General features: G+C 47.5%; 1 protein-coding gene across 2 annotated transcripts in view; it reads right to left on the bottom strand.

Moving 5' to 3' along the window:
• LOC119379560 (nose resistant to fluoxetine protein 6) overlaps window positions 1-14195 on the bottom strand; it is a 188172-nt gene that overhangs the window by 60671 nt on the left and 113306 nt on the right. For both annotated transcript variants that reach the window (XM_037648860.2, XM_037648861.2), the window contains one exon: window positions 4598-4815. In XM_037648860.2, the coding sequence (XP_037504788.1) occupies window positions 4598-4815 (218 nt within the window). The remainder of the gene's footprint in view (window positions 1-4597; window positions 4816-14195) is intronic.

Below are 14195 nucleotides of genomic sequence, written 5' to 3'. Positions count from 1 at the left end.
TTGTGGTCTTGGAAAGTAAAACCCCAAAAAGAAGATACAGCATTCTGAAGGAAGCAAAAAAAAAAAAAAACGAAACGGATGGCAGTAATTAAGAATCTTGATTAAGATTTAGCACTTGCTTCTTCCACTCTTGTGTCATTGCACGTCTGTTTAAGTGAAATTAACTCACTTAAAATAAAAACATCGTGTCAAAACAAGGCTGACTGCGATAGAGGTAGAGAGCATTTGACGCGTGAAAAAAGAAAGAAAAGTAAGCTATCAACGCAAATGTATTGGTAAATTGGCTATTAGTAAATTGATGCATTTTAGAACTATTCTTCGAACCTATTGTGCACTGTCTAAAGATAGTGTACAAGGATTATTGATAAGTCTACTGATAGCATTGCAATAGCTCGCTCGCGTCAGTTATTGACAGTGGTATCGATTTTGCAGTGACTAAAGTGCACTTCGCGTTGTAGGGGAATGAAGTAGTGTGAACGCAAAATGTTTGAATTCGTGAAGTAATACTTCGAGAACATGGAAGCCGTGTCACGGGTCTAGATGCAGCTTGAACTACTTATATATTTAGAAAGCTCATCAAGTAAAGAAATTAAGTTTTATCACTGCCCGCTTCTTTTTACATATCCATGACAGATAGCACTGCAGAAACTGGAGCATGCAGAAAACAAGACATTGTCAAAAGGAACGCGATCCGCGAATTAGAATCACAAATGTTGGAGCTTAATTCGGCTTTTCACGTTTTGAAAAAAAGAAAAAAAAAACGAGTGACACGGCTGAGTAAGGGGGTTAGTCATTCACGTGCGACATACGGCATATTACATCTCGGACATGCAGTACATGCCATTCACAGTATGTCTTTATAATAGACGCTTAATTGTTAATAATCATTACCACCCTAGATGAGAAACTTCATACTTCACTCGGCATCACCGCCACTCTTTCAGCCTGAAAAGAAAAATGGGTTCGTAATGTGAGCTTGTGCAAGCCGCAAGCTTTCATTCGACCTATCGTCGAAGGACTCGAAAACAATATTAAAACTATAATGCTTTGAATAAGGGATCTAATTACTGTAAAAATTGTTTAGGGGTTCTACCACTAAAGTTGCAGAGCGACTCTCTGAGAAAAGCGTGTCAGACCATTCGTGACCTTTCGTCGTGATTGTTGCGTCAGGACGCGCATTATCGCTTCATTGAATATGGAGATCACCATTGACAGATTTGTATCAACGGTTGAGCATACATGTTCGCAGGCTTGGCGGATAGCGGGAAAAAGAAGGCTCAGCGTTGTTTCGCACGACTGATCGAGTATCAGGATGTTGCATGCGTTCCATTCGGCCCGATCATGCGCGTGCTGTGACAAAAGGAGATCGAAAGCGGTGGAAGGGAGAAAAAAATAGCTCCACTAGCCTCCGGTGCCGCAAGGGCTTTTTAAGGTCATGTATAGAGGAGGAAATGTCTCAAAAGAAAATAATGTAACTGGGCATAAAACACGATCACCTCATCTAGGGTGGCTAGAAGAGGTGAACTTCTAGCCACCCTACCTCATTTCACGAGCAGTGTCTCGGTCTAAAAGGTCTTGCGAAAGAGCGTGCAGGGCCACGTAGAGAGTGTAGGTCTCCCGTTCAAGGTTATACGATGTAGTGCAAACAACTCGCGTAAACTTCATGGTAAGGTGTAAGTAGGAAGTGGCCGCAATTTGTCTACATTCATGGCAGACAGCGCGAACAGGAACAGGGCGGAGGAAGCTTTGACTGAAGCAGGGATATGACGTTAATTCTTGTGGATAACGAACGCTTTCAAGGCCACCTGAGCCGTGTTGTTTGAAGATCTGCGTAGGATCCTCGCCTCAGAAAAACGTACCTCGCAACCATACGCAGTGACATGGGCAACCAAGAGTGCGTGTTTATAATCATTTTTTTAGCCTTTAGCGCATGCGCCCTTCGGGGGACCTTGGAAGCTTTCTTTATCCTGAATTCACATATATCTGCATCAGTGAACCGTCTATTCTTTTGTACAGTACTGAACTGGACTTCTTGAACTCTTGTCTGAGGCGCGCCGCAGTCCTCTTAACAATATTTTTTTATTTTAGTTTTTTTTTAATTTTAGGATTCTTTTTTTTTTACGTTTGCATGGAGAAGGGGGCGTGGCAGACGTGCGTTGCGTGAATTCACTTCAGATATCTGAGGAGTATCGAATGGAGTAAACAGTTGATAAAAGCGCTCGTCCTCGTTCGCGTGAATTTTTTTCTCGCTAAATCTAGGAATAACGATGTTAGACCAACTATACCGGCAGACTGCCCTTCTGAAGCGAGGGCTACTCGACTGTCAAGAAGCGCAGCCGATCGGTGAGCTAAATCACAGGTAGAATTTGTGATTGTAACATGCATCAACAATCTATTGGATGGTCATTTCTGGCATAAAGCATCCGGCGACGCCCCGGTCACGACCCCGGCTGACCACCGTAATGTATACCTTGTTGCACGGTAAAATGAATTGATGAACTGCGTTGCTTTCGCGATCAATATATTGGATTATTTGCTTCGAACTGGTAGGTGTGCCGGAGATAACGAGCTACATAGACTTATTTCAGAGCTTCTGTGAGTCGCCGAATATATTCCTGCAGATGACTGCTAGCGGAAAAAAAAAGTACAATGGCCCCAAATTTAGTGCACCTTTTCATTCAGTTTATCGGAAATAGCACGCAAGTACGGAATGACTCCAAGATTTCAATGAGTGCAGGTTTTCTTCCGCAATACCTGCACCCTCTTTACACCGCGTAACGTTTTCTTGGTATTAAGCAAGGACGTTCTTGGTATTCATGCAGGAAAGCCAACTTCATTTACTCATTCTGTGCCTTCTCAAAAATAACATTCTGGGTCATTCCATGCCAAACGTCCCATACATTGCGCTCGACCCTCTGCGATTCTGTTCTAAAAAAATTGTGGGCAATCATTTTAGTGCACTATACCATCGTGCAGTACTCTTGCCCGAAAAAAAATTTTTTTTTTCTGGTTCTTACAGTGATTTTAATGTTGCCGTAGTGGGCGACACCTAGGTTGACCAAAAAAACACTTTCAGAAATACAAAACCACACGGAGTGCCTTAAACCTCCGCTGGTTGCTAGAAAAGCAAAGACGCTTTCTGTTAACAGCAAGCATGTCGAAAGAGTATGGAAGTCCATGAGCGAGCAGTTTCGAAGTAGAAAGGTCGCAAACATTGAAAAATGTGTGAAATGTCTCATGTTTAGGCTTATGCAGATCCATACTTGCAGATGCATTCATGTATGTTTGTACTCATTTGGACGGGTATCCAAAGGAGATTTATTTGTGAAAGTTTAATCGGAGTAATTTTTCTTTTTAAGCGAGAAAAACATATTTTTATGTTGAGTGCCCGCAGCGTCCCTGGGCGCGGGGCCGTAAATCCCCTTCACTGAACCGGGAACTCTCTTGGGGAAATGGAAAGCATATGGACTTACCACGTGTGTGATAAGATCATATGCTCTTTTGTATTTTTTCACGTTTTGACACGGATTCGTCGACTTCCAGCGGTGCCGCCGAGAAAATCACAGAGAAAACGAAAGATTGTTCGTGTAGAAATACAGTTATATAATAAAAGCACGTAACAGACACTGGAGATACAATTTTTGTTCCTTTCTATGGGCAGGCTGCCTAACCGTGACACGTGGCACTCGTCCATCGGAGCTGACTGCTGCTTCAGTTTCTTGCGCACGGCTCTTCGGCAGAGGTGAACTTTGCTCCGGGGATCGCGTGGCCGACAGAGCGCGCGGCAACCACGGGTGGTTTTTTGGCCGCATCCCTTGACATCACGTAACGTAAGCTTTGCGAACATTGGGTATACTGCTGCCTTGTCATACTTTACACGGAGAGCCTGCAACACGGAGATCTCGTATACTGAGGGTATACTTCGCACTGAGAGTAGGAAGATATATCATGGCCAGAGTATCGCGTTTCTTTTCCTTTTGCCTTCAACTTTCTATTGGTGAGGAAGCGTTTACTTACTCATTACGGTGCAGCCCTGGATGGGCGAAGGCGAGCCTTTTTTTTTTTTATTTCGCCCGCACGGCCTGCGCCGCCGATGCACGGATGCGCGGAGGCGATTGCCGTCTTGTGGTGTTGCAAGAAACCCAGCGCCACGCGCCGCTGGACCACAGCAGCATCGCCCGGAAAGTCTCTATGCACGATGACCCCCCTTGCTGCCCACAGTAGTGGCGGCAACCCTTCGTTGCTGTGCTGCCTCGGCTTCGCGAGTTCGCATGTCGGAGTCTTGGGCTCCGCGCTGGTGAGCTCGCAACGCTGCGTCTTCGGCACGGCGACGTCTGTACGCGCGAGTCTATAAGACTGGCTTGAGATCACGTGATGTCGTGAATCCTACGTCAGATATGAAATGCACGCGCTTACACCTGATTGATCAAAGCGAGATCACGTGACCTGCCGGCTGAACCAATGGCACATACTTGCTTGGAGTTTTCTGCGGACGCCGACTACTACTACGGCACAGGCTATATATACTAGGCAGCTTCGCTTTTAAAACATAACTAAGGAAAAGAATAGAGACACTCAATATGTGTGGCACACTCACCGAGTCCTCCTTGAGTATCTGTGGCAGGCGTGCGATGGCGTGTTTCGTGAGGGCGGGTATGTGCGGGTGCTCGACCTGGATGTTGCAATGCTGTCCGCGGAAATCCTCGTCGCCGGAACGCGTCAGGGAGACCACCTCGAGGCACTGGTCGTAGTCACCGTAGTCTGACATGGTCACGTCCAGGATGCCCGACGGGGGACGCCCGATGGAGTCCAGCACTAAGCACACACACAAGATGGGAAAGAAAGAAGCTTATCTTTATGACTTGAAACGAACCAGCAAATACGGGGAAGCGAAGTAGCCTATCGAGGTTCCCGTAATGACGTTCTAAAGACTGCCTAAAGGGCATACGTAGCAAGTGCGTAAAAAGTAAGCATTTCTTTTTTTCAGTTTTATTAAGGAATACACTCGTGCATGAATTTAAAGGGACGCACATTCACGCATTTAGCAAAACGTTGAAATTATTTTTATTAAACATTTACCCTATCCATTAACTACATTAACTATTTGTCTCCTGTGATGTTATTAACCCCTGAAATGCTTGGTAATATTCTGGCAACTGCTGACATGCTGATTTTTGTCTATATTTAATTGTTACCTGTAATGTTCTTGCAGTATTAATACTCTCGCCTGCGCAATGTAACTTGGGGACCTCCTAAATGCTATCCTGTCTACGTCTATTGTTGCATTTATATGAAGATTGATTCATTTTCTACTTCAGCCTATCCGCAGCAACCCACTTTTGACAGAATAGAAACACAGGGAGTTAAAATGAGAGGGACGACAGGAGGGAACTAGAGCAGACGTCCCACAGGCAGGGGGACAGGCAGTAAAGATAAGGAGAAGGCAAAGGATTCTGTGGAAAAAATCAACACACGTTTTGCAAAGCGCCTGGCAACGTTCACCCGCACGAATAAATAAATAAATAAAACTAAATCCTCGATGCGAAATATGGAGGTAGCAGGGACAAACTTGACGAGGCTTCACATCCCTATAGCCTAGAAGTCTTAAAAGAAAAGCTTCGAAAACATTGCGGGCAGTTTGCACTAAGTCGCGCAAAGCTTGGCAAAGCAAAGCACGGGCTCGTCGCCGCTCGTACCAATACGTCTAGCTTCGAGAAGCGCGGCTTCCCCGTCGGGAGTCTCGGTGGGCGTGGCTTAGCTACTGCGCATGCGCGGCTTGGCCAGGTGGTGCGGTATCTGGTCGCCAGACGACGCGATGCTTGCTTCCTCTTTCTTTTTTTTTTTTCTCTCTACTTCTTTCTCTCTTTCGTTGATGTTCTCCCTATCTCTTTCTTTCTGCATTTCTTTCTCTTTCTCATTCTTTCTGTGCTGCGCTTTAATCTCGCCCCTCCTCCTTTTTCTCCTCATCACCATGACATCTCTCCTCCTCACGCCGGCTTCCCTTTCCCTTGCTACACTATACTATACAAGGTTATGCTATGCTCTGCTAGCGTGCCTGGACAGCCGAGTGGTTAGGATGCTCGCCTTCGGATCGAGGGTACGCGGGTTCGAATCCCGCCTCCTGATAATTTTTTTTCGGCAAGAATTTTTCTCTTTCTATTTCTTTATATCTTTCTTTCCGTCTCTCTTATTGTTTCTCTCTTTCTTTCTCTCCCTGTACTCGTTCTCAGGGTTATTACAGGCCACGCCGAGCGGTGAGTAGTGGGATCTGCCCAAATTCTGTGGCACATACTCGTTTATGATGATGATAATTTACGTGCGCGGCCATACACTTTACGCCGAGCAAGAACAGTTTCACTGTTATAAAAAACAAAAAACAGTTCAGGCCTTTTTATTATTACTGATATGATATAAGATGTTGGCCCACAAAAAAGACGCCGGCTACTCTTTAGCAGCTTAGCTCTCGAAAGCTTCGAGAATAGAACATACAGGGTTTACAATCATACGCCCAACAACTTTCTCGAAGTAACACCAGGACGATTAAATAGAAAACACGTGTCAAGCAATGTTCTCACAGTATCATCAGAACATAAATAAAGCGTGGCACAATGAAATCTCAAATTGCAAATCATAATAATGCTCCTAAAAATGTACCTAGTCAACGGGTTGTGTATACATCATGTCGATGAATCATCACATGTGGACAGCATAACAGACAACACAAGTACGACATACATATAAGTGACCCTGAAATAATAGAAATATTAAATGCCTTAATAATGGCCAACGATACCGCTAATTGTCTCTATGTTCGTAGGCGTATTTGTCCTTTCTGTCTGAAGAGGCTAGTCAAGGACATGTTTTCGGTATACCTAGGAACGCCCTCAAGTCCGTTACACTATATCCTTATAGATAAATGCGCCCACTGAGTCTGGGAAGCGTTTCGCCAGGAGATATGCAGTATAAGTAAAGCAATAAACTACTACAGCGCTTCCGCAAGTGAACCGGGCTGCCATTAATCCTTTGGCCCTGCTAAAACCTTCATATTTTCAAGCTGTGACGAAGACAAGTCCTGATCTACTCGAAACGTTGCCACGACCTTATGGCTTAACTCTTTATTTACTCCCAGTTATTCAGTAGCCACTGTTTTACTTCAAAAACCGCTATAAAACCTCCCAAACAGTTGATGAGGAGAAGAAATGATCGACGGGCTGCACAGACAGTCAAACAGACAAGTATAAGAACTCCGCCACCCTTTTGTTGCTTGGTGCGTTAGAATTCGTGAAATTTTGTCGTACGACAGAGCGGCCAACCAGCGGTGTACAGTTGAAAATTGCAATGGTGGGAAAACGTTGAGAAATACCGTACATGCAGGATTAAGCGCAGTGCATAGTTTTATGGGATCACGTGCCACGGCTCTGCTTTAGTTTTGTCCCCTCAAGGTCCGGATTAAAATATTGAACTGGGTTTGCAGTGCTTTAGATTGGACTCAAATGTGGTAGATATGACTCCAATGTCAACAAGAACAAAAATTAAAGGCGTACAAGGAAGAGGATTGCTTTCCGATGGTGAAATCACGGAAGAGGTTACCGAAAAGAGAAAAAAAAACCGTAAGTATTGACGCGGAGTAATACAACATTTCGTTCGGAGTCTCTGCATCTTTCTAGATTACAGTGCTCTCTAAGCGGCGAAAAAGATAGTGCTTCGACGCGCGCGTGTGTGTGTGTGTGTGTGTGTGTGTGTGTGTGTGTGTGTGTGTGTGTGTGTGTGTGTGTGTGTGTGTGTGTGTGTGTGTGTGTGTGTGTGTGTGTGTGTGTGTGTGTGAGAGAGAGAGAGACCTGACTTTTCACATATACAACACTCTTTGAAGAGACACGTGAATTCTCTTTTGAAGGACGTGCCTCCCACGACTTTCCGAAGAGAGTATAATACTCTCCAAAGAGAGTTCACGTGTCTCTTTATAAAGAGCTATATATGGGAAAAGTCAGGCCTGACACACACACACAAAAAAGAGTACTTTTACTAGATCAATTCATTCTATACTCTATAATTTTACTACATACTCTTAATAATTAAATACACTATATAGTGTATTTATATTCAGGCATCAGCTTAGAATCGTGAAGCAAGCTTAAATTATACGCAGATCTTGCGATTAGTCTCAAATTGTGGAATACTTTCTTGCCCTGTTGCTCGTATACGGGATGGCTATGTACGTGTAATTGGATTGGGAAAACTTTATTTACATCCTGCAGGACGCGCTTAGCGCGTAGCGGGCGTCTCCCACGACAGAGAATACCTGGCTGTGATGACGTGCCCTAACGCCGCTCAGAAGACGACGAAGCGGCGCCGAAAACGTGCAAGCACGCGCACTAGAATAGGAGTGTTCACCCATCTTGAAGATGCTTCCCTGCACGTGCCGCGCGAGAAAAAGAAGAGAAAGAACAGGCCACGTCGACCGATCAGACGGAGCCAGAAGCTGGAGCAGAGAAGACGCGTTGGCCTGGTCGGACGTCAGTGTTCGGGAGACCAACATCTGTCGGAGGGACCTGGTCGAGCGTCAACGCCCGAGGGACCTCGCAACGACACGTCTTCGGCCCCGGCGCCCAGCGGACGCAGAGGAACCTGCGACATCCCGCCTGGCTCCTCTCGTACAAGACCCGCAACGCAGCCACGACGCCAAGTCAAGGCCCGTAGCGTGAGCGCGGCGTTTCTCGAACTCTTTTCTAAAGACGCTTCGCGTGTTCATTGTTTTGCTGTGCTTTGTATTTGTTTCTTTGTGCATTTTAGGGGCGTAGCTCCTCTTAGTCTAACCTTGTCACGTCTCCGTTGTCCGGCGTATCTGTCCGGTGGTGGTGGTGTGCGGCGTGACCACACTTACTGCGCATGCGCATACCCTCTCCACACACCTCCTCTCCACTCCCCCTCACCACTCCCCATGTCCTCTACCCCTCTCCCCTTTCCCTCTCCACTTCCCCTCTCCCATAACCAGTCTTAAAAACGGAGGGGGCATGCACACATGAAGGCTCCCCAAGGGCAATGCGCTGCGACAGTACGTGATATGTATCGCCCTCTGCTCTCCTACGTTTCCCCCTCTTTCTCCTCTCCTACGGTCCCCCTCCCCCCCTATCTTGCCTCGCGGCGCAGCGGCGCCGACGCAGGCAGCGTTGCGGCAGCGTCTTGATTGAAAAAACCGACCGCTCGCGCTGCACAACCGTTCACTGACCACCCCGTATATATAGGCACTGGATTTTGACCACCAAGGTAGTGCGTGTGTGCGATTTCTCCTGTGCATGATTAAACAATGAAAATTCACAGCGTACATGTAAAATTAAAGTGAGCTGCAAGTCGTCATAACTCTCATCGAACCTTTAGTATAAACGCGCCCGATCTCACGTCGGTGATGATGTACTGGGCATAATTCACGGAAGATTCACGGTTTACCGATGAACCTCCGCAGCTTCGCCCACTCATCATCATTCACTCCGTGGATATGCTGTGATTTTTTTATGTCAGAATATATGTTTGTGTGCCGTGCCAGCTGCGTCCTCTTCCTTGCGGCCCTCGCGAGCGTCTCTGACACCACGCATTAAACCTGCTCCCCGAACCGACTTCATAACAACGGCGTCCGCGACAGGACTTTCTCCAAGATATACTAAGAAGGTCGGAGCAAGGCAGTCAGAGATTTTAGTGGAGAGCTGCACGGAAGATGGACATATTAGAGCTGATAAACGCAGGCGAGAAGCTTGGCTTGCAAGGCGCGCAGCTTAAGGCATGGGCAGAAACACAAGCAGAAAGAAGACGTGTAGAGAGAGCACAAGCACATGAATTTCAATGCAAGGCACTTATTGCTCAACGCGAAGAGGTGGAAACTGCTCTATGTAGGCTCGAGCTGGAACGCGAGGCTTGTTCCACTGAAATGTGTATGTTAGAGGGAGAGATCCCCATTTTTCAACAAGAAGTGCGTACGGAAGACGTACACGCTAGCAGTTTGATGCTAGACAGGAGTTCCGCGGCTAAAAGCGGGCGTCTAGTATTAGGGCGCGGTGTGCAGTGCGATGATCATGAGGAGCACGCTCAATTAGTACACGCCGGCGTTCTGTTCTGTTCTAACTGTTTTGCTGTGGAGAGGTTGAGGTCCATATTGCCTCGGCTGCTCCATATCACGAAGTTATGCAGCGTTCAATCCCAGAATAAGGGAAAATACAATGACTTCATATTGTCGCGGTTCAACGTAAGCAGACCACCGAGACGTTGAGTCCGAGAACCGACGGCGTGTTTTTATGCAGCAGCCAAGAGCAAAGACATAAACAAATGCACTCGTCTTCTTTGGTCAGTGTCCCTTTTCACGAGACTGCGCGCGCATCGTCTTCGTTCTCTGTCTATTTCCATCGTGGCATTTGCCTCCCCTTAAACGAGCATCGCCCCGATGCTATAGCTGAGACAGTCATTCGCGCATAAAGTCACTTTGTACAAGCGACGGTGCTTCGTAGAGTCACTCGCTGACGTATGGTTTAATGCGCACTACGTGCACAAGTTCAGGTCGGTGCTGGCGACGCCTTGTACAGTTTGGGCTATCCGGGACGACCTCGTAGGTAACGTCACTTAGTCGTCGCAGCACTCGATAAGGTCCGAAGTATCTTCTGAGCAACTTTTCGGATAGTCCCCGTCTTCGTACAGGCGTCCACACCCATACCCTGTCCCCGGTTTCGTACGTTACAGGTGTATGACGTAGATTATAGCGTCCTGCGTCGTACTCTAGCTGTTGGTATATTCGCAGACGTGCGAGCTGCCTGGCTTCCTCTGCGCGTTGAGTGAACGCGTCGGCACTCGTTTCGTTGTTATCGCATTCGTGTGGCAGCATCGCGTCCAACATGGTCCTTACTTCTCGTCCGTGAACAAGGCTGAATGGGGTCATCCGTGTGGTTCCTTGTTTAGCAGTATTGTAGGCAAACGTTATGTAAGGGAGAATCTCGTCCCAATTTTTGTGCTCGATGTCCACATACATTGAAAGCATGTCTTCCAGAGTTTTGTTGAGCCGCTCGGTCAACCCGTTGGTTTGTGGATGGTAGGCTGTCGACTTACGATGAATAGTACCGCTGAGCACCAGCACATGATCTAAAAGCGCGGCCGTGAATGCGGTTCCGCGATCTGTTATAACGATCGACGGCGCACCGTGTCTCAGCACAATGTTCTCTATGAAGAATCGGGCCACCTCCTCTGCTGTGCCTCTCTGGATGGCTTTTGTCTCGGCGTAGCGGGTAAGGTAGTCGGTCGCCACTATAACCCAGCGGTTACCAGCACTAGAGGTGGGAAGTGGGCCCAAAAGGTCCATTCCGATCTGGTCAAATGGCGTTGGCGGGATCTGGACAGGGTGTAACAAACCGGCTGGTTTAGTCGGAGGTGACTTGCGCCGCTGGCAATCGAGGCAGGTCCGAACATGATGCTTCACGGCAGCGGTGAGTCTAGGCCAGTAATACCTCTCCCGAACTCTGCCCAGTGTGCGCGTGTAGCCTAAATGTCCAGCTGTGACCTCGTTGTGGCACGCTTGCAATACCTCAGAACGAAGAGCGGCAGGGACGACAAGCAGGTAGGTGGACCCGTCTGACGAGAAGTTCATTTTGTAAAGGACATTGTTTCGCAGACAGAACGACGATAGTCCTCTTGCAAAGGCTTTGGGTGCGTTCTGGCTTCGTCCTTCTAAATAATTAATCAAGCCAAGTAGCTCAGGATCGTCATGCTGGTGATCTGCGATGGTTGACGTGTCGAGGATTCCGAGGAATGCCGTCTCTTCTTCAAGGGAAGCAGCCGACTCTATCGGTCATCGAGACAGGCAGTCGGCGTCCGTGTGTCGTTTTCCCGACTTGTACACCATCGTTTTATCAAATTCCTGTAGTCTAAGGCTCCAGCGTGCCAATCGCCCGGAAGGATCTTTCAGACTTGTTAACCAACACAACGAATGGTGGTCACTGATAACCTTGAATGGGCGGCCGTACAAGTATGGGCGAAATTTCATAACTGCCCACACCACGGCGAGGCATTCCTTTTCAGTTGTCGAGTAATTTGCTTCTGTGCGTGACAGAGTTCTGCTTGCGTAAGCGATCACTCTTTCCTCGTCGTCCTGGCGCTGCACAAGCACAGCTCCGAGGCCAACATTGCTGGCGTCAGTATGGAGCACTGTAGGGGCTGTCTCATCAAAATGGGCAAGCACGGGGGTCGTGTGTAGACGTTGCCTCAAGTCATTGAAAGCAGCTTCCTGGTCGTCGCCCCAAACAAATGCAACGTCATCCCTCGTGAGGCGAGTTAAAGGCGACGCAATGCGCTCAAAATCTGGAATAAACCGCCGATAATATGCGCAGAGACCCAGAAAACGCCTGACTGCCTTTTTATCTGATGGTGTCGGAAACTGTGCGACAGCGGCAACATTCTCGGGATCTGGACGAACTCCTGCGTAACTGACGACATGGCCAAGAAACTGTAGTTCCTCAAAGCAGAAGTGACACTTCTCCGGCTTGAGCATCAGGCCTGCGGCCCGTATGGCCTGCAAGACCACCTGCAATCGTTCGAGGTGTTCGTCAAACGTTGCAGAAAACACAATGACGTCGTCAATGTATACTAGGCAGGTTCTCCATTTAAGCCCAGAGAGCACGGTATCCATGAGACGCTGGAAAGTAGCAGGCGCGGAGCACAAGCCAAAAGGTAAGACCTTAAATTCGTACAGTCCGTCTGGCGTCACGAAAGCGGTTTTTTCACGATCCCTGGGGTCGACTTCAATTTGCCAATATCCACTCTTTAAGTCCATAGAAGAGAAGTAACGTGCGTTTCGAAGCCTGTCGAGCGAATCATCTGTGCGGGGAAGCGGGTACACGTCTTTTTTGTCACCTGATTTAGCTTTCGATAGTCCACACAGAAACGCAGGCTGCCGTCCTTCTTCTTGACTAGAACAACTGGTGACGCCCAAGGGCTTTTAGACGGTTGAATCACGTCGTCTTCAAGCATTTTTGTTACCTGCTGTTCTATCGCTTCTCGTTCTTTCGAAGCTACACGGTACGGATTTTGATGGATTGGTCTAGCCGTGTCCTCTGTGATGATTCGGTGCTTGGTCAAGGACGTCCGGCCAACTTTCGTGGTCGACGCAAAACAGTCGTGGAACTCGGCTAGCAGCGCAAGGAGGCGTTCCCGCTGTTGCTGAGTTAAAGTAGGGTTGACGTCAAGGTTAGGTGCTAGGTCATGTGGGTCTTGTGTAGGCGTTGCTTCGAGTGCTGAAAAGCAGTCACAAACATCTGCTATCTCGTCAAAATATGCCAAAGTTGTGCCTTTTGGAAGGTGCCGTAATGTCCCGAGATGCTCATTAGTGAGCACGAACAGCCTTTTGGCAACATTCCTACTCGAAATGAAGTAGCTGAACTGAAATACGACCGAACAGTGTTCCCCACCAGTATAAGTCATAAAATGTCCCATGTGAGTGACATTGAAAATGCATATGAAGAAGATATCACATCGTATAACGGTGATCATTACTGTTTTAAAACTAGAAGCAAAGCAGACGCCAGGTCCTCTAACGCACCGGATGGCGTGGTTATGCCAACAACAAGTAGTTGCGAACAAGGAGTTGAGAGTCTGCATGAATTTGAGATCGTACACGTGCTACCAAGTAATTTGGATAGCAGTGAGAATGATCTTGCGGGATCGAAAGAAAAACATTCTACCTTAAGCAAAGTAGGTGACATCGCTCCGAGTAGGGTCAGGGAATGGCACCATGAAGAAGCAGAGGAAACGGTGTGCCAAAATAATGGCTGCGTTTTCAATGAGGTGCATGACACCAGATGTTCCCAGATTGGGTGCAGAGACAGTACTCTAGTATCCGACGCTTTATTTGCGGAGCTGAAGCTGCAGCGTAAAGATCCCGTTCCGAACACAAGAAAAGCATACAACGCCAGCACGGGAACTTCGAGATGCAGAAAGGAAATGGCTGAGCCCTTCATGTTTGATAGGGGCGAACAAACAGAGAATGGATGGAAACGCAGAAAATGCAAGAAAGAGACGTGCTTTTCACAACGCGACTGGAACGCAGATGGCCGCCAAAAAAGTGCTCATCGTCGATGCTACTTGAAGGCACTGGCGTCCCAGGGTCAGCCCTTGTGGTGGGAATCCGCTCACCGTAAGTTCGTTAGGCATAAGACAAGCGCGTTAAT

Source organism: Rhipicephalus sanguineus, chromosome 1 (assembly GCF_013339695.2).
Source record: "Rhipicephalus sanguineus isolate Rsan-2018 chromosome 1, BIME_Rsan_1.4, whole genome shotgun sequence".
Taxonomy (NCBI): domain Eukaryota; kingdom Metazoa; phylum Arthropoda; class Arachnida; order Ixodida; family Ixodidae; genus Rhipicephalus; species Rhipicephalus sanguineus.
Note: the sequence above shows the minus strand (reverse complement) of the source record. Positions and strands in the feature narration are given on the sequence as shown.